The sequence below is a fragment of the Sander lucioperca genome, chromosome 9 (assembly GCF_008315115.2).
Source record: "Sander lucioperca isolate FBNREF2018 chromosome 9, SLUC_FBN_1.2, whole genome shotgun sequence".
Classification (NCBI taxonomy): Eukaryota; Metazoa; Chordata; class Actinopteri; order Perciformes; family Percidae; genus Sander; species Sander lucioperca.
This window is the reverse complement of record NC_050181.1, coordinates 11,919,181-11,938,222: the sequence shown is the minus strand read 5'-3', so window position 1 is coordinate 11,938,222 and position 19,042 is coordinate 11,919,181. Positions and strand designations below refer to the sequence as shown.

General features: G+C 41.1%; 1 protein-coding gene across 4 annotated transcripts in view; it reads left to right on the top strand.

Annotated features, from left to right (window-relative positions):
• Positions 1–17,444: 17,444 nt before the first annotated feature.
• Positions 17,445–19,042, top strand: part of pbx1a (pre-B-cell leukemia homeobox 1a) — a 48,361-nt gene continuing 46,763 nt past the window's right edge. For 2 of the 4 annotated variants that reach the window (XM_031294244.2, XM_031294242.2), the window contains exons 1-2: positions 17,445–18,177; positions 18,936–19,009. In XM_031294244.2, coding sequence (XP_031150104.1) covers positions 17,993–18,177; positions 18,936–19,009 — 259 coding nt within the window. In that variant the 5' untranslated portion in view covers positions 17,445–17,992. The remainder of the gene's footprint in view (positions 18,178–18,935; positions 19,010–19,042) is intronic. The other 2 variants (XM_031294245.2, XM_031294243.2) reach the window with 1 other exon arrangement.

Below are 19,042 nucleotides of genomic sequence, written 5' to 3'. Positions count from 1 at the left end.
CGCCTATGTGTTTAATAGACCTCCCAGTCCGCTTCTGTGTCCGCTTCAGCGTCCCCCAGCAAAGCTGGGCTCTGCCACTGTTTGTCCCTGGGTGTCAGTGAGTCGATACAGGGTGGGGATGAGATAGGGCTGATAATGGTTGCTTTGTTCCTTTGCTAGATGTGTTGGAGCTATGCTCCTGTGGACCAGGAGACGCCTGGTCAAACAGAGACACACAAAGGCTCTGGAAACGGCTAGCCATGGCCCATTCTCCACAGTCTGCCATGCTGCCAACATACACCACCTTCTGCAACCGTGCTGAATTACTACCCTCACAACCTTTCACACATATAAAAGCACTCTTTCACTCAGTGGGAACACTGACATTTGCCTTTTGTTGGATACAAAGGATTTTTTTTAACACTATGTTTTTTTAGGTGATCACTCCAAGGCCATATACACCATTAGAATCAGTATGGGGGCGCTCTTTTGAAGGGCATTCAATTTATTCACTTGTAAAAGCCACACAGGCATTACTTGATTAATTTGGGATTGCTGCTTTTCTAGTGCCTTTGATGTGTAAGTAGTACATTTTGCATTTTGATTGATTGACAAAGTAGGCACAACACACACCTGATACTGATACCCTCACTAGTGTTAGACATTGAGGATAAATTACTCTCCATTGAGCTTTTAACATTTGCAGAAAGGACACAGGGCTGCACAGACAATAGTCATGTTTCGTAGTTCTATGAGATAATGGTGAATTAAACAATCAATAACAGTGAAAACCTTTGGAATGCCGGGAATTAATCTCTAGAGCTAATGCGCCACATATTCTCATCTACCGGCTGGTGTTTTAACCTCTTTAGCATAGCCCCTCGAGGAAATGGGGGATATGATTAGGAATTCGTTAGAGGGCTTCTATTTTTATGCTGATGACACACTTTCTTCTCCCGGGCCCTCAATGTTGCTGGCTCTTGACTTTCTCACTGTCTTTTCTAAACTAGATCAGCTGTTTACCACCATGTAGGAACGTGACATGAAGTTCACTGACTAAAGCAGCTGCAAGCAGAAGAGGTCTGATATCAGTCAGGGAGAAAACTCCTCTGTCATCTGAAAGCCATTCACAGCTTTCTTTAAATCCCTGAAGGCATGGCTGTTGTTTTTTTCATAGCTGCTCCATTTACATTTCACCATTTGGACCTGCAGTCATGCCACCTGCCTCAACTATTGACTGTGAGATACAAAAAGAATGTACAAAACCAATAAAGGGTGCCATACAATTTTGTTGAAATCCGCTGTTTTTGTTCATCCCATCATGTTTGGAGCAGATTACAGTGTGTCCACACAGCCTCGCTCCCCAGGGTGCCTTCTCTGTGGTTCAGGTATTGTGACCAGGCAGGCGGGCTGGTGGCCCTGGGCCCTGGGCGCTTTGGAAAAGAGAGGACAGTGGCTGCATTTGTTTCCCATTGAAAGGGATTACAGGTCCTGACGGCCATGATTAATCACCCAGAGGCAGACATCTGAATACGGCCAGGGAAAGGTTCAACTTTTTAATTCATCCCACACACAATCTATTCAAACCAGCTGTTGGCGCTCCTTTCCCTCATCTCCCTGCTCTTTCTTCTCAGTGACCATTGCCTTCTACTGTCTTTCTCTATCCATTTATGGCTCACATAATTATCTGGGGACGCAGAGTTGTTATAATTGTGGGGGTGCTTGGACGACACTCTGCGCTCTATTTTTATTGGAGATGGGTTCCTTTCTTCTTTGTGGGAGAATAGTTAATTGACTTTGTTAATGCTTTTGGGGATCAGTGATTTCTCAACAGCAAATGACCTTTATGGAGCTCAGCGTCACATATTGTTTATTGTGAGCCAATGTGTGTTGCATCAGTGCATGTGTGTGTTTGTGTGTGTGTGTGTTGATCCATTGTGACCTTTTCTTGTGTCAGGTGTGTTTGTGCAGAGGCAGAGAGATATTTCCCTCAAAGCTTCTTTTCCAAAACACTTCAAATTCATAAACATTTCCATGCTGCTACTACGCTTACAGACATCTGAATTCCTGTGTTTTGAATAAATTTCACATCTCACCATGTTCATATCCACTTATATGAGCAGGCCTTCTCATTAAGACTCAGCAGGTTATATGATGGTATTGCTGGAATCCCTGGAGCAAAATGAACAGGGACAGCTACACTGCTTAATGCAAGGTAGCCTAGCAACAGATAGTGGGATGGCGGTGGAAACATACCCTCATATTTATGTTTACATGAGAGAATGATTTGTCTGTCAGGCTGATGGATCCTAATGTTCTCCTCTCCCCGGGGCTTTTCTTGTGCCGCACGCAGGCCTGACACTTACCCTGAAGGACAGGCACCACCTTCCCCAACATGCATGAATACTTAATACTGTTAGACTGCATTTATGCAAAGAATGGAAATGGCACTAGACGAAGAGAGGGGGGCTAAAATGCATCAAAAGCATGACACAGTATGCATCATGAACATGGTGGGGGAAAGCATAGCAGAGAATGAGGGCAGAATCTGGAAAGACTCTAGCATGTTGTTTCTTTTCTGCAGTTTAGCCCTCATAGTAACATGCAAGTGATCAGGTTGTAGTGTCAGTAGTTTTCATGTGACCGTTGACACCTGTGACAATATAAACGCAAGTCACTTCCAGTAAGTACAGTACATGAGCTATAGCATTTGATAGAGTCCGTCTTTACTGTATGTCCAGCTTCTCCAGGGACAGACTACATCAACTCAATTAGCCTGGCACAGCCTGAGTATCAGCACCATAGATTAGATTTCACTCTGCCTTGTTTACCAGAGAGCGGCCCGCAGAATAATATCTATACAATTTGTGCTTTCAGAAAAATGATGATGGTATCATGGAGGGTAGCAGCAGATATAAGCTTCTCCTGTGTTGTGGTATAGGGTAACTGGCTGGGAGAGATATAAAAAAGCCTTTTGTCAGGAGATAGGCATATCCCTGTTCATCTTGGGAACTTGTTTCCATAGTTACATCAATGTTGTTGAAGTGAGAAGATCAGGTATTCCAGTGAGTGATCCTTTACATGAGCTTAGCTCCTCGCCTATTGATTTTCATCCCACGTTGAAAAAAAAAACTGCCCACTGCAAACTGTCTCAGAGATATTGTTGAAGTAATGAAAGGGCGAAATGTGTCGAAATGTGCTGGACAAGAAAAGAAAAGGAAAGCCTTTGCATTGACAGATTTTGAGATGTCATGTCCAACTTCTTCAGGGGCCAGGTAATGCTGTCAGAACCACAAACCACAAAGCATGACATCGGCTGAGACTAAAAACTAATCGCTGTCTCTAACAGTCGATGATCGCCGTGTTGTTAGCCACATGCTTATGTGTTCATGTGAAATCTCCTCAACAGCGTGCTGCTTGCTGTAATGCTAATGGCTCTGAGAAGAGAGTTAATCACTGCTGAGCGGTTAGCCACATGCTTGCCTCTTGCAGCATGCTTGGTGTGTTTCAGGGGTTAGCAAAACACTGGCGTAACACATCATCGCTCTTTATGAGGCTGGGGCCTGCAAGAGAGAGAGGGGGCCCGCAGACGATGCTAAAAAGACGGTAATGACAGCCATTCACCGCAATCCAATTATGCAAAAGGGAGCCTAAACAATTCCATCATCCCCTAAATTAGATTGTCCTAACGAGATAAAGGCACCAATTAATCCTGAATTAATTTCTACAGCTCATTTTCCCCAGAAAACACTCTAATATGCAAATGCCAATGAGAGACAGAGAGGCATCCTTGTGCAGGGGTTTACACCACCTCTGCTTGTTGGCTTTTCTATTTGAGTGAACTTATGAACTTGGACATAAATTGTGAGGATAAAATCAGGGAATGTAACACAACAGCTCCAATGTAGTACTGAAGAAAAATTGTTTAAGAATAAAGGCAAATTCCCCCGAATTTAATGTTTAGAGATTAATGAATGACATTGTTTTATTGACACACGATGCAGTTCAATAAACTCCTTATAGTGCTGCTACTAGTGTAATGGAAAGCAAACAGAAACCAAAACAAAGTCAATACATTTAATGTGGCATCTGGGTTTAGCTGATTAAATGTAAGGAGCTCAAAGATTCAAATGTTTTTGGTGTGACTGGATAATAGTGATGATGTCTGTACAGCATATGTGTTGGTCGTCTTTCATTAGCTTTTGTTCAAACTGCAGAATCTCCAGAATGAAGAAAAACTGCCCTGTTTTCGGCTTCAAGGACTGATTAGAATACGTGGTTTTTTTGCATTTCTTTGTTGTCATTTTGTATCTTTTTGTTGTTGTTGTATATCTCTGTATGGTCCTTCTGTGTTTGTTTGTGGTCATTTTACTTATCGTGGTCGTTTTGGGTCTTTTTGAGGTTGTTTTGCATCTTTTTGTGGTCGTTTTGCATATCTCTGTGGTCACCTTGCGTGTCTTTGTGGTAGTTTTGCGTCTGTGGTTGTTTTGCGTCTCTTTGTGGTCATTTTGTGTCTCTTTGTATTTTTTTTTTTATTGACTTTTTAACATTTTTGTCAGTTCATGCAGGCTCCTAAACCCTTGGGCTCGTGGGCCTGTGCTCAGGGCCGCTTAATAATTCATCCATGGTGACAGTACATTTTCAATATATTTTTGAGTGGTTTGTTTTACTAAAGAAGTAGGTTTCAACACTTGATCTGCCAGTTTATGTGAAAAATTTAAAATCTCCAAATATGGAGACTCAGTGAAATTAGTTTTTCATCGGACAGCGATGATGTCATCATTTGAAAGTTGTGAAAGTGACTTCAACTGAACCAAGAAATTTACGTTAGCCACAGACAGACTAGCCTGTAAATATCTCCTCACTTTGAAAACAAAGCAATTAAAATTTATGTTCATCATAATCATCATTATAATTTTCACACTCCTAATTGTCTCGCTGCCAGCTGTCTCGAGTTGTTATAATTGAGTGATTTGACACATTTTCATAGTGCCTGAGAACCAGTCTCCACCTCTGGAGCAAATGTATGTTTTCAGAAATGGCTGTTCAAATTTTATGTAAAACTTCAACTTTCATTGTTATTATTTAGGATTTATGATTGAATTCCTTTGGTTTTTGAGCATAAATCTAAACCCTACTTCATACTGAAATGAATAAAAATTTAGAAATGCCTCTTTACTCCATCATGGAGGATGTCTTTATGAACCTGGTTTAGACCTTGAAGCACAATATTTTATCGATCGGCAGTGAGCTACTACCACCTGTGTACCCCCCAGTGATGACAGAAACAACTAGGCTGTCAGTTGCCAGGCAATATTCACAACCACTGGCCCACATCAGCTAATTACCAGCAGAAATCACGTATTGACAGATGGGCCCATGCATATTGATCTGCCAGCGCTGCCACGTTCTAAATAACCAAACGCTAATGAATCATTTCCCATTTGGGAGAGACAAGGAAAAAAGCATTAGTCTTCTGCTTGACATGATACCTGTACTGCACATAGCACATGTGGACACACACACACACACACACACACACACACACACACACACAAATCATAGCAAACTCTCCCAAGACTTTAGCTGCTCTTATATGCACCACCAACCTCTCTCTTCCTTTCTGTCTGTCTTATCTGTCTCTCTCACCATCCTTCTCACCCAGCCATCCCTCTCTCTGTACTGTTTGGCAGTTATTTTTCATCGCGGCGAGCTGGCCTAGGCAGTAAATACCCTGCTCCTCAGACTACGGAACCAGAGTGACCCTGCAACCTCCGTGTCTCTGATGCCTCTCCCAAGGTCTCTCATTCCAAGGCCCCTATGATGCAGCGCTCTGGTTGCAGTGCAGACCCTGTAATTCACCAGCCTGCTAGATCGCCTGCCAGGAGCTATTGATTTTTGTTTCCCCAATCTCCAGGAGAGAGGGAAAGAAAAGATTAAAAACACTTTGTCAGTTTGGGAGGGAATAAGAATTCTGCGCAGGGGGATACCTAGGAGGGCACGGGGTCAGGGCTGAGGCACTGTACGTCTTTATGACTTTAACTATTTCCACACCACGGACATCTCTGTCTGTGCTTCTCACCCTCTCTTTGTCTTTCTGTATGTGCAGGAAAATTAAAGAGAGGAAGAAGCAGAGACTTTGCAGGTGTTGTTGCTCAGGTTGACCTCTCCTGCTCTTGGTATACACTGTGGATTATGGCATGAGTAACTGTGTTTGAATGCACACACAAACACAAAAAACAATTGAAGGCGGGAAATGAAATAAAGCGTTTGCATGCGTCACATTAGTCTGATTACTGTATAATCCCAGTTTAATTGCACCATGCTGAGTAATCAGATTTCCGCCTACTGTACACCATCAAAAGAAAAATTACTTCACCAACATTTCATTTTTGCTGCATATAGGTGATGATTTACGAAAGGATGATATGGATTCTATTTTACGTAGCTCCCTAGTTAGCATATCTAACCAACAAGAAAATATTTGCCTCACGTTATATATATATACAAATATACAGAGCCCAGGAAGGGACACGGAGGAAAATATTTCAATGGGAGGAAATGGGGATCTTCTTTAGCGGGATCTCGCAAAAGTATGTCTTTCTAATTTTTTTCAACCCATTCGAAAAACTTTCCTCCATGTTTCTTTCAGGGCTTCGCATAAATTTGAACGCGGAGCTGTTTTTGCTGTCCCTGTTTATTCACCCTGTTGATGTGTATAGATTTAATCAATAAGAACATAGGATAGGCATATATAAGCTTTTGCTTCAGCCTAATCGTTTTCAGTCTCTATATACTGTTTGAGTTTACACTGTAGGGCTGGGCAACGATTAAAAGTTTTAATCAAGATTAATCACATGATTTCCCTGATTAATCGTGATTAATCGCATTGTTATACGCAAAATCCAACAATGAATTCAAAAGTAGTGTATAGCGCAATTTTATTTTAAATGTTCTGCCATATGAACGAAAGTGCCGTAACATTTGTTCTGCAAACTCTTAACATCAGCATTTTGTTTATACAGTAGCAGTTAAATAAAACATTTGCAAAGCAGGGAACATGATCAAAAGGCAGATGTCTCGCAGCAGCGATCATATTTCGTGCACTATCTGTGCTAAGTGTGGTGACTTTATTTGACACATTCCACTGCTGTGCAACTTCAATAAAGTGTCCCGCACACGTTTCAACATAATGTCTCTCCTCTGTTTTCATTACAGTCAGAGCATGTGAATGCAGCGCCCACTGTTCATCAATATAATGCACTGTAACTTCAAGGTAATTATGGTTACCCAGTGATGTCCAGTAGTCCCCAGTGAGAGCAACAGCGGGTGCACATTGTAAAGTTGTCGCTTTTGCAGTCCTCTCCTTTTCATAAAACTTGTGTATTCTTCTTGTGATGGTGCGTCTTGAGGGAATCTCATACCTGCCGTCATTTGTTGCGATTCTCAGAATGTTTCTCAGACCGACATCATCCACAACAGTAATCGGCATGCAGTCTGTAGCTATCGCTATGGCATTTGTTAGCTTCTCTTGCCTTTGTTTATCTATACTTCTCCCACACGCTGCATCTGATGTAGTCTGCCGAAGCCTTGCACCACTGTTTGTTTCGTTGAATGATTTACTGGTATCAAGTGTGTATTGCATTTAGGTGATATTTCAGTACTCCAGTGATAAGAAAATTCAACTTTGCAGTGGTTAAAAATAACTTTGGTTCTGTCGACTGCGCCGTCTGGAAGAACTTTAAAATGAAAATGGCCATGTCAAAGTTCTGCACCATTCTCCATGTTTGTTGTTTTTATTTATTTATTTTTTGGGCTTTTTTTAGGTCTTTATCGACAGGACAGCTGAAGAAATAAAAGGGGAAAGAGAGGGGGAATGACATGCAGCAAAGGGCCACAGGTCAGAGTCGAGCCAGGGGCCGCTGCATCGAGGAGTAAACCTCTATATATGTGCGCTTGCTCTACCAACTGAGCTATCCAGGAACCCCATGTTTGTTGGTTTGTTTATCCACCAATTCTTTTCTTTTCCGGTTCCTGTAAGCACGGCATCACGTCAGCAACAGACTTTTACAAAATAAAAACCTGTGAGCAACAAACTTTTACAATAATAAAAGAAATAATAAAAACTGCGTTAATGCGCGATAAAATAATTGTCGCCGTTAATGAATTAATGAGTTAACGCGATAATGACGCGTTAACTTGCCCAGCCCTATGTGATATGTATATAATTATTGTTAGAATTATGTAACAACTACTACTAGTACGCCAAGAAAGTGCAGGTGCCATCTGTAGCTAGCTGGCAACATGCACACACTTTTTTGCTGGTGTACGTCTCTGCATAAGCGCAAATGTATTGCTCAAGTTAAAACATTTTCCACTTGCATGGAAGCATCTTTGCCTCAAGTCATGCCTCCTTAATCTAAACAGATATTAAAGCAAAATCTCTAGGCAAGGGGACAATATTTTGGTATCAGAAGCATTCAGGTGTCAAATAAATGTAGTGGAGTAGTGTAATATATAAGTTGTATAAAGTAGCATCAAATCGAAATACTCATACAAAAAACAAGTATCTCAAAAATGTACTAAAACACAGTAATAAAGTAAATGTACTTTCCACTACTGCCTGCCCTTGTGTCCCTGAAACCGAAACAATGGCCTTTAATGGCGTTTATTGTGCACACTCGAACGAACTTGGTATATTCTGTCAAATAATGAGGTATCTCCAGCAGGATTCTGGTTAACTGGGATATTCTTTGCCTGAAAAAAAGGAAAAAACTATCAACCTTTGCTAAAATTAGATCACTACCTAAAAGATCTGATTATTTCTCTACACCTTAATGCACTGACTCTGTGTGAGCTGAGTTTTTAAACATTTTTGACTTTTGTTCCGTCTCACCAGATGAGCGAGATGATGAATTAAAAACCCTTGTGCTCCGAGTTCCCCAGTTTCTCATTTGATCCTTTGGGAAAAGCTACACACACGCAGGCACACTCGCGCTGCCATAGAGTCAAATACACTCATGCTAATGTGATGCCAATGCATTACCCCATCAGATTGTGTTACGCATGGACAACTCTTATCATTTCACCCTAACTTTCAACTAAATGTGGAGAATGTTTTCCCCCCCAACATTAGGGTTTGATAATGGTGCCTTTCAGGGCCACTCTATTTTCTGAAATGAAATATTCATTCATTGGCGAGGACAGTCTTAGAAGAAGTCTGTCTGATCTATGAATTCATGGTTCCAGCAGACATTTCTTCAATATTTGATGGGTAATCAGAGCTCCGTGTCTAATACAGAGCAGTTCTTCCAAATACAGTATTCATTCTCTCTCTGTTTGGCTTCTTTTTCTTCAGTTGGTTCTTCTTCCAGTTAAATCAAATCAGACTTGAACAATATGCACAAAAAACACCCTCTAGGTCCTAGAGAGTGTTTTTTGTGTATCCTAGTCTAGGATAATTCTGGTACATATTTCGGTCAAATTTTAAACCCTTTTTATTTTCGAATTTTCCTTTTGCTTTGGTGACAGTGTTTTAAAAAAAATTCTCAACAGGTTAACATATCTTAAGTCCATACCATTGTATGAAACCTTCAGCCAGTGCACACTCAATCAGCTTGATTGCATGCCAACAACAAGATAAAAGGCTCGGAGGTGGGCACAGTAATCCAAAGAGAGCGGGTGGTCTGCTTGAAGGCATATCGTTTTATTCTCTCATGCATATTCACTTCTAAGCCTCTGAGTATGCAGATTAGTCTTGTCTGAACAGCAGACTCTCCAATCACATCCTACTTTTTCTTTTTCTTTTTTCTTTCTCTCTTACTGCACCCTGCTGTGCGTGAGTGCCGGCACAATGAATGTAACGTGCATGTATGTGTGTGATTGTAAGTGTGTGTAGGGGGGATTTTTTTTTTGCTTGTTTGCAAGTTCGGGGGCAGGCAGGTTTGAGTTGTGCATGCATGAATAAGTGTGTGTGTGTGTGTGTGTGTGTGTGTGTGTGTGTGTGTGTGTGTGTGTGTGTGTGTGTGTGTGTGTGTTTTGGAATGTGTGTAGGTATGTGTTTGCCAGACACATGGCTTTGTCTTGTCCTGGCACTGTGCTCGGCTCACCAGATGTTCTCCTTTTTTATCATCCTCCACTTGTGCCGTGTTCTTTGAGGTTTAGGGAATCTGTGTCGCTCACATTCAACTTGCTCTGTTGTTTTCCACTGTTTAGTGGAAAAACAACAAGATCTTCAAAGCCTTGTGTAGCTTCTTTTTTTCTTCCATTTTTGCATAAAAGAAAATCAGTGAAATTTATGTTTCGGGTCCCCTTGTAGCAGCAGTTCATTGTACAGCAGTTCCTGTTATAGAAGAAGATCATGATAATGGGCCCAATAATTCTTTGTGATGCCTCTGTCCTTCTTCAACAAGAGGTCAGAGTGCAGGGATGCCTACAGAACAACTTCCCTAATGGTAGGTGAGTAGAGGGGATGCAGCATTTTGCTCATGGACACTTCAGCGGGGCAGATGCGTGAGGAGGAGAATTTGGAAATTAATTGCATGTTTACATTCACCTGCTGTTTCACGTGGGCATCAGGGCTTGATTAGAAAGCTAGAATGAAAAAGTCAGAATTGAAAACCACTGCACAACACTGCAGTCACTCCCATGTGGAATTAAATCAAGCTGTCACCTGGTCAGTGCCACCACACACACACACACACACACACTCACACACACACACACACACACACACACACACACTCCCATCAACAAACACAGAGAGCTGTCAAATAAAGCATCCTTGTAATTATGGGAGGGGGTGAAATTCAGATTTATTTATTCTAAAATGAAGCCTACCGATCGACAGAGGGACAGCTCTCCTCCATCTGTCATCGTTGAAGCCACACTTGTCTGACACAGGGATTCATTCATCTTGTCGTCTTTGACAGTCGGATTTTCCCGGCGCACTCCCATCAGGAGTGGCACAGGATTTTTGGAGGCAGACTAAAAAAGAAAACACTCTGTGACAAGGAGTAGGCTCTTTATGAATGCAAATGAGTCTGGGAAAATTCACAGAGCAGCTAGCAGGCTCCGAGGCTCCGGCATCCGTCAAACCCCCCCCACCAGGCACAGCCCACGCTTTGCCAAGAGGTCTAAGGGCTTACAGGGGCCCTACAGCAAGAACAGACACACTCACGGAAAAGGGCATGGAAATCCTGTGGCTGACACACACTGCGAGTGCCACCGGTGACTATTATTTTCACGGAACTGATAAGCTTACTGTTTTTACATGCCGTCCACAGAATGGCTGGTGGGTTTTTAGGTTTTATTATAAAACATTCATCTCTTCAACCCTGTGTGTGTGTGTGTGTGTGTGTGTGTGTGTGTGTGTGTGTGTGTGTGTGTGTGTGTGTGTGTGTGTGTGTGTGTGTGGATGCGTCACTTGTATCACTTGACATTTGGCTTCCCTTTTATCCTGTTCCAAGGATAGTAAGTCAAATGCTATGTGACAAGTCAACCCCTTCATATCAGTCATCCTTCACCCTGACCCAGCCTCAGCTGCACAAAGACACATCCAGCTTATCCACACTAAAAATGATCATTAGCTACAAGAAACAGGCAAATCCTGCCGGGCTAAAGACAGGAATTAGTTTACTCAAAACGGAGGAACAAGGAATGAAACAGCATAAAATCTTAACTTAACTAGACTATTCTTGAGTCCCAAAATGTGATTTCCTTAAATAAAGGCACAAGGACATTAGACTTTTTTTTTTTTTTTTAAAGATTTCTGGAATCAAGTTTTAGAAAAGTGGTTACTGAGAAAACATCATGTTCATTGCCAGGACTGAATTAAAGGGGCACTATGCAAATTTTACACATAAAGATTCATAATGAGGAGTACAACTTAAGGGAGTTTTTAGAAAATAACCCTGATGGTATCATCAGGAGACTACAGTTTGGAAATGACATATTTTATAGCAAAAAACCATATGATATAACCTGGGGACTTTAGATGAGGCGGGAAAGGTCTAATGAAAGATGCTTTTCAGTTTCATTATGGAAATAGGCCGTTTTCACAGTCAACATGTTGAGTTGTCATACAGTGTAGTAGGAAAAGTACCAGTGTTACCATGTTTTATTACACAGCTTGGTTGAACACTTTATTCTGATTGGTCAATCATGGCATTCTGCAGTCTGCTAATATAACAGCCCGTTGCCATGGACAGAGTTTTAATCATAGACTCTGGCGGACCATTTAAATCAATATTTGTGCTCATACGGAGCTCATAGCGCTGATCAGCGGATCAGAAAGGGAGAGACATGGTGGAAGTAATGTATATCCACGATGTTCCACTTCCGGGATTGCTCCGGTGCTGCCGGAAATTCCGCCAAATTTCCTCTTTTTTGCCGGATGTCCGTTACCTTATGCTTTCTTTGTGTTGTAATTTTAAACTCCAGTCGATTAATGAGGACTATGGTGAACTGCTCCTCAGATCTCTGCAGGGTAAATCCAGACAGCTAGCTAGACTATCTGTCCAATCTGAGTTTTCTTTTGCACGAAAAACAACCTTTGAACGTACACATGTTCCACTAAAACAAGTTCCTTCCTGAGACTATTTTGCAGCAGCACCGTGGCTCCGTCCGGTGCTTAGCGCCGCCCAAGACGATTGTGATTGGTTTAAAGAAATGTCAATAAACCAGAGCGTGTTTTTCTCCCATCCCAGAATGCTGTGTGGACTAGCCAGACCCTCCTACACAGCGCTGTGGAGGAAGGTCCGGCAATGCGAGACTAGGTTGGAGGAAACAAGGATCACTAACAAGCAAGCGCTAATGTCAACAGTGCAAACAGAGCATTAGTTAGCTCCATGGTTAGCCACCGGAGAGCCGCGCTCATCAGCGGTAAAGTTAACCGTCCCAACTGGCGTCATCAGCAGGTAACCTCTGTACGAGTAGCAGTGTAATAAGTCGTGTAGTAAGCAATATAATGTAGAGCGAACCAGTCATTAATGCAAATTGAACCCCTTCAGGCTGATTCAAGACCCCTCTGCTTCATGTCGGGATCCTGCATCACCCTCTCGGGGTTTTAATTCGCCATAATGACCGGCTCGTTTTGCATCATCCCTTACATAACAATTACGATGGCTTGGTTCCGTTTAAGTGTGGCAGTGTCATGACGGTGGGACAGTGAGCCAACATCAAGATACCGTGATCGGCTCTGAGGCATCTTTGACATAGTGGCCACACTCGGTATTGCAGGATCATGTGACCCGCACACTGGTCCAAAATTACTTTTTCCCATGCACAATCATTACAAAAGGAACACCTGTAAAACGATTAATATATTTTCTGAGAATCGCGGGCATCCTGAACTGACTCTTTTTATTATCGGAACTTAATTCATTCAGTTTAATAAAATGTCTAGAAAGCTGTATCATTAAATTATGTTATGCCATTTATGGGAGCAGAGGCCCAAGGAACCAGGACCCTGAAACTAAAGTAGCTAAATAGAATTCAGTCATCTTAATTTTATTATTTTCCAACCGACATGTCTCCAGTAGTACCAGTATTGTAGGATCCAGCATGACCTACACTAAGGAATAAAAATATAAAGCATATAGGACTAAAAGGATATCTCGACCTCTGCTGCGTCACTTTTGACAGTGAATGTCTCTCGCAACTCCCCCAACTTTATGGAGGTGTGATACTCTGGGGGCAATCCTTAAATGAGATGATTTATATTTAACATCAGATTAACTCAGGTGTGATTCCAGGACCTCCTTTGCTTAAAGCTAATCTGAGGTGCAAAGAAAACTGGAACTGAGTTCAAAGGAGGATGGTCAACAGAGGCAGAGCAAGGGCTTGGAAACGCTGACTCGGCTCCTGTCGCTTAATCTATTTGAGGTGTGATTAAAGTTTAATTCGTGCCCATCTCCTAATGCTGGCCCATGCGTGTTTTTCAGCAGTGGGTCGGTGAGTAGTTTCAAGCTGAGCCCAGGTCTTTTCTCTCTGTCTGGGCCTTACTTTATTCATGCCTGAGGGACGCCAAGAGCTGCAAACAACTGAATTTTTCATCAAGGTTACTTCCTGGAGAGATGTGCCATGCAGTTGTTGCTTTCTCCCTCGGTGTGTTCCTAGCTCATACATAACTTACCCTGCTCTGACCTGCAGCTCTCTCTGGGAGGAGTTGTTTGACCCTGGTCCAGATAGGAGGATGTGTGCTGTGGAGTCAGCATTTGTGTATGTTATTTGTTATGAAATATTGAGCTTCAGTTAGATTATAAGATACGTGGTAGAACCTAATTTTAAATTCTCCAATTTAGCATTTATAAGCAGTATATTAACACATAATAAATGCTTTATAACACACTGTAATGTAGATTAAAGCAAATATGAGTTTTTCTTATGATTTTTCAACAACTATAACTCCTCTTATGAAGCACCCATAAACAGTCAATGATTGCTTGATAACATAACTTAGTTGTAATTATATGCAATGTTTTCTTGAGTTTTGAACACATTTATTAACAATTTTAAAACTGATTGAGAATGATTTCTATGTGTATAGTACATAAATGCTTTATACAGCTACGTTATACAGTGTTCTCAAGCATGAATAGTTGAGAAATACATTAATAAACACAAAAATAAATAGCAAAATAATTAAGATTGAAATGTCCTTGTTTTTGGTTACAACTACATTAAAGTGTGTTGTAAACCATTTATCAATTGTTTATATACTGCTTATTGATGTTACATTAGGTAGACCATCCAAACATATTACATGAGACCTTATATTATTTTGGCTTGCGCGAAAAATTAAGATTAAAGCAGCCATTTTCCAATCTCAAATGTATTATAATCCATGGTGCATTCTGTCTTCTTCCATATTTATCAGAGCAGCCTCACTGGATGATGGTAAACACACCACAGCTCAACTAACTCAACTAGTTCACATTTCTTTTGGGAATTCCAACATGCTTGGCATTAACATTTATAAGTCTCTGAAAAACAACTCTGCAACGTCTGGAGAAAAACATCTATTTATAAGAATATTTTAACATCAAAATATATTTGCAATTATAATAAAGTCCCACTTATTTGCAGGATTATTAATGCTGCAACAACACATTTGGTTTTAATGTAGGGTAAAATATGCAATGTCAGATGATTTTTTTTCTCTTTCATTAAGGCTGCAAATGCTGCTTTTTCTGAAATACAGCCGTCAGAGCCACAACCAAGGTCTCATTTATTCTATTCAGAGTTTACTTTCCCAAAGCATCCACGAGCATTAAGGTAATTTCTGTCTATTGGCTTACAGTGGAATAAATTTGAATTTAGAGCAAAGAGAATGAGCTCTTTAGATCATATTTCACGCTAATCAATGGAGCCCTTGATTTTTAAATCTGCCCTAAGAAGACTGATGTGTGGGAGGTATGGATTGGGATTTGAAGAACCAACCTCACATCAGATTGTGGTGTTATATTTGCTGTTTTATAGACAAATTGTTGAGTCAAAAATATAAGAATAATATGATATTTGTCATGTCTGATGAATATTCTTTTCCCACTGTATGCGTGTTTTTAACTGAACCACCATCTCCTTTAAGGTCTACAACACAAAAATAATCCTCTGTCATTATGACCGTTAAATAGGGTATAAAATAAAGCAGAATGGCTGTTGGACTGAAGACTTCCATTTCAGGGCTGTACTGTGCAGTCTTGCAGCTCCTTAGTGTCAGACATTATCACCACCACTACCCTCAACCTCACCCTGCCCCTTGTGACAATTACTGCCCTACCTCCCTATTCAGCACGTAATGAGAAAACTGACTGATCGATTTCTGTCCGGTCAGTAAAAGAAGGGAAGGAAGCATTTGGATATAGCAGAGACCAGACTCTGAGGCACAGAACTGCAGCATATCCATACTATGATTTAGATTTGTTTAGGTGTTAATGGAGGATAATTTGCATGCAATAACAAATAACAAATATAACATGTTTGATGCAAATTGCAATTTAAACACAGGTCTAAATTTAGGCTTAAAATATTTTCACTATTGATTAATCTGCTGTATGATTTTGTTTTGATTAATTGTTTGGTCTATAAAAAAACATTAAAACAGAAAACCTGAAAATATTCACATTTGAGCTTTAACTGGTGAATTATTGCCATTTTTGCATGAAAAATGTTTAAAAGAGTACTCTGCCGATTTAGCATTGCACTTCGATAACATTGTCTGACTTACGATGGACAGTTAGATTTTTTTTTAAATGGTCAAAATTGATGCAGCAGAATCAAAGATATTGTCGTTTTTGTATTCTGCGCATTCTTCCTTGTCAAAATCTAGCGCTTACATAACTTACAAAGCAACCTGGTCGGAGAGTTGAGTGTGTTACGATTAGTAGTAGTCTCGCGTTGCCAGACCCTCCAAAATAGCCTCGGGGGGGGACTTGTTTTGGTGGAACATGAGTACGTTCAAAGGTTGTTTTAGTCGTGCAACAGAAAACTCAGATTGGACAGATAGTCGAGCTAGCTGTCTGGATTTACCCTGCAGAGATCTGAGGAGCAGTTAACCATAGTCCTCATAAATCCACCAGAGTTTAAAATGCTAACACGAAGAAAGCGGAAAGTGACGGACATCCGGCTGAAATGAGGGACATCCAGCGGAATTTTCGGCGGCACCTGAACAATCCCGGATGTGAAACATCGTCGATATAGACTACGATAGTAGCGACTAATGTAGCCTCAAGCTGCTATCTCCAAGCAGAGATGAAGAGCTACAAATGTCTGTTAAGCTCACTTCTTTCTGATTATTTTTTTTAATTTTCAAACTTCTTCAGACCAAACCGAGACTGACTCAAGTGACATCACTTGGGGCGATTTGTCAGATTTTGCACAACTCCCTCTCGGCTTTATTATACAACTTTTTTCCCCACACATACAGTAGTGCTCTCTCCAACAGACTTTGATGTGTTAAATGTGTGAGAAGTTTCCCTTCAATGAATTATCAAAATAGTTCAGGATGTTTAAATACTAGGCTGGTTAAACTGGGCCATCAGTACATTTGCTATAACAACTGTTGTCGCCCTGTGTTACAACAAAAGGCTTGTAAAAGTGCTTCCCACAAACTAATAAATTCATCTTGATTTATTATTCCTTTGACTGATTACAAGGATGTAAATATTCAGCTGGAAAATATATAGTCAGGGTGACAAAGTGTCTTCTACAAGCACCACCATGCCGTCCTGTTGGGTCAGAGCTTCACTGCCACTCACAATTATTTATTAGGCTACATATTCACTCTCTATCCATCACTATAGCCACCCGGTCCGGTCACATCTCTTTATGTTTATTACAGTGTCCCACCTTCCCGAGGAGGATGATTGACGTTTTCTGAGAGGACCGAGGTGGGACTTGTTCCTTCTTCTCCAATCGTGGTTCGAGGGGCGGAGGCTTTCCATCCATACTCTGATTATGAGTCAGTTACCAGACATAACGAAACAATAACAGTTGGTGGTTACTTTGTATCCAAAACCTTGAAAGGCAAGTTGAGTCTTTAGCGCTTTTTAGCGCAGCAAGCTCTCGAGTGTAGGCTAAATCGGAGGTTTCATAAGAGGAGCTCAACGCGCTCCACTTTTAATCAGTTAAGGAGCCTTTAGTGTTCAATCCTGTTTTTGTTTTTTTCTTCCCTACAGTAGCGGCGCAGGAGTGGCCAAAGCCAAAAGCAGCGATTCAGATCAGATTTCACCTAAAACCAGCTGGGAGAGACACAGACAGACAGAGAGAGAGAGAGAGAGAGAGAGAGAGAGAGAGAGAGAGAGAGAGAGAGAGAGAGAGAGAGAGAGAGAGAGAGAGGGTTTGTCAGTCTCCCTCCTCCCAAATCCAGAACAGCTTACCAAGGAAAAAGGAGGAGTGTCGGGGCTGAGAGAGACGCAGAGGAATTTCCGAGGATATTTTCTCTTCTTTCCCCCCCTCTTGATATTAAAAAATTAAAAAGTTGGAGGCGAGGCAGCAGGGACCGTGGTCAAGGATGGACGAGCAGCCTCGGTTGATGCACTCCCACGGGGTAGGCATGGCCGGACACCCTGGCCTGGCGCAGCATATGCAGGATGGCACGGCGGGGACGGACGGAGAGGGAAGAAAGCAGGACATCGGAGACATATTACAGCAAATAATGACCATCACAGACCAAAGCTTAGACGAAGCACAGGCGAGGTGAGGCTATACAAAAAGCTCCCGTGTTATTAATCAGAGAGCGGAAATATTGGCCAATGCTGTTGGGGTTGCGAGGGGGGGAGATAATAACATTGTGATTTGTGCCTCTAAATGAATGCAATTACGCCCAATGAAGTGCCGTGACTGCGCGAAAGCGAAAAAAAAAGACCCCAAAAAACTTGTCACGATTCATATTTGATTATATGAAACAACTTTGGGGTTAATATTTGTTTTAAAACTATTCATTAATGTATGGTTAATGTAAATTAGGATGATCTGTTGGAGCAGTTATCACTCAGACACTTCTACATTGTTACAGAGGAGCTTACGGTGTAATCCTGTGCTATGATAACATGTTGCAGATCAGTAATGATCAAAATATAATGCACACTACATTTGAGGCATGTTCCAGGTGTAGTGTAACTGGGTGGATTTTGCTGCATATTATGTTGCAAGGAAAGATTTTAATTCTATAATTGTGTATTTATTTGACAAAAATAATTTAGGGTTTAGTCTGAATCCAAAGGTTATGGATTCAGTCTAAATATTCATATTTTTCTTTGCTTTGCTTTCCTGGATGTTTTATAAATTAGCCTGCTTCTTACAGTCAAAACAGCAGGAGAATCTGGGGGGAAAAAAATCATACTCATAATGATAGTTTGTGATTTAAGAATGCCCCACTCTTTTAAGTGGCTTTTGTTACTATTGCCACTTGTTAGAATATTGATCTGGAAAGGGGTGTCCTGTCCTCTTTTTAGGAAACATGCACTGAACTGCCACAGAATGAAACCTGCTCTCTTCAACGTCTTGTGTGAAATAAAGGAGAAAACAGGTATGTTGTTTTTATTTATTTTGTTTGCTGGAT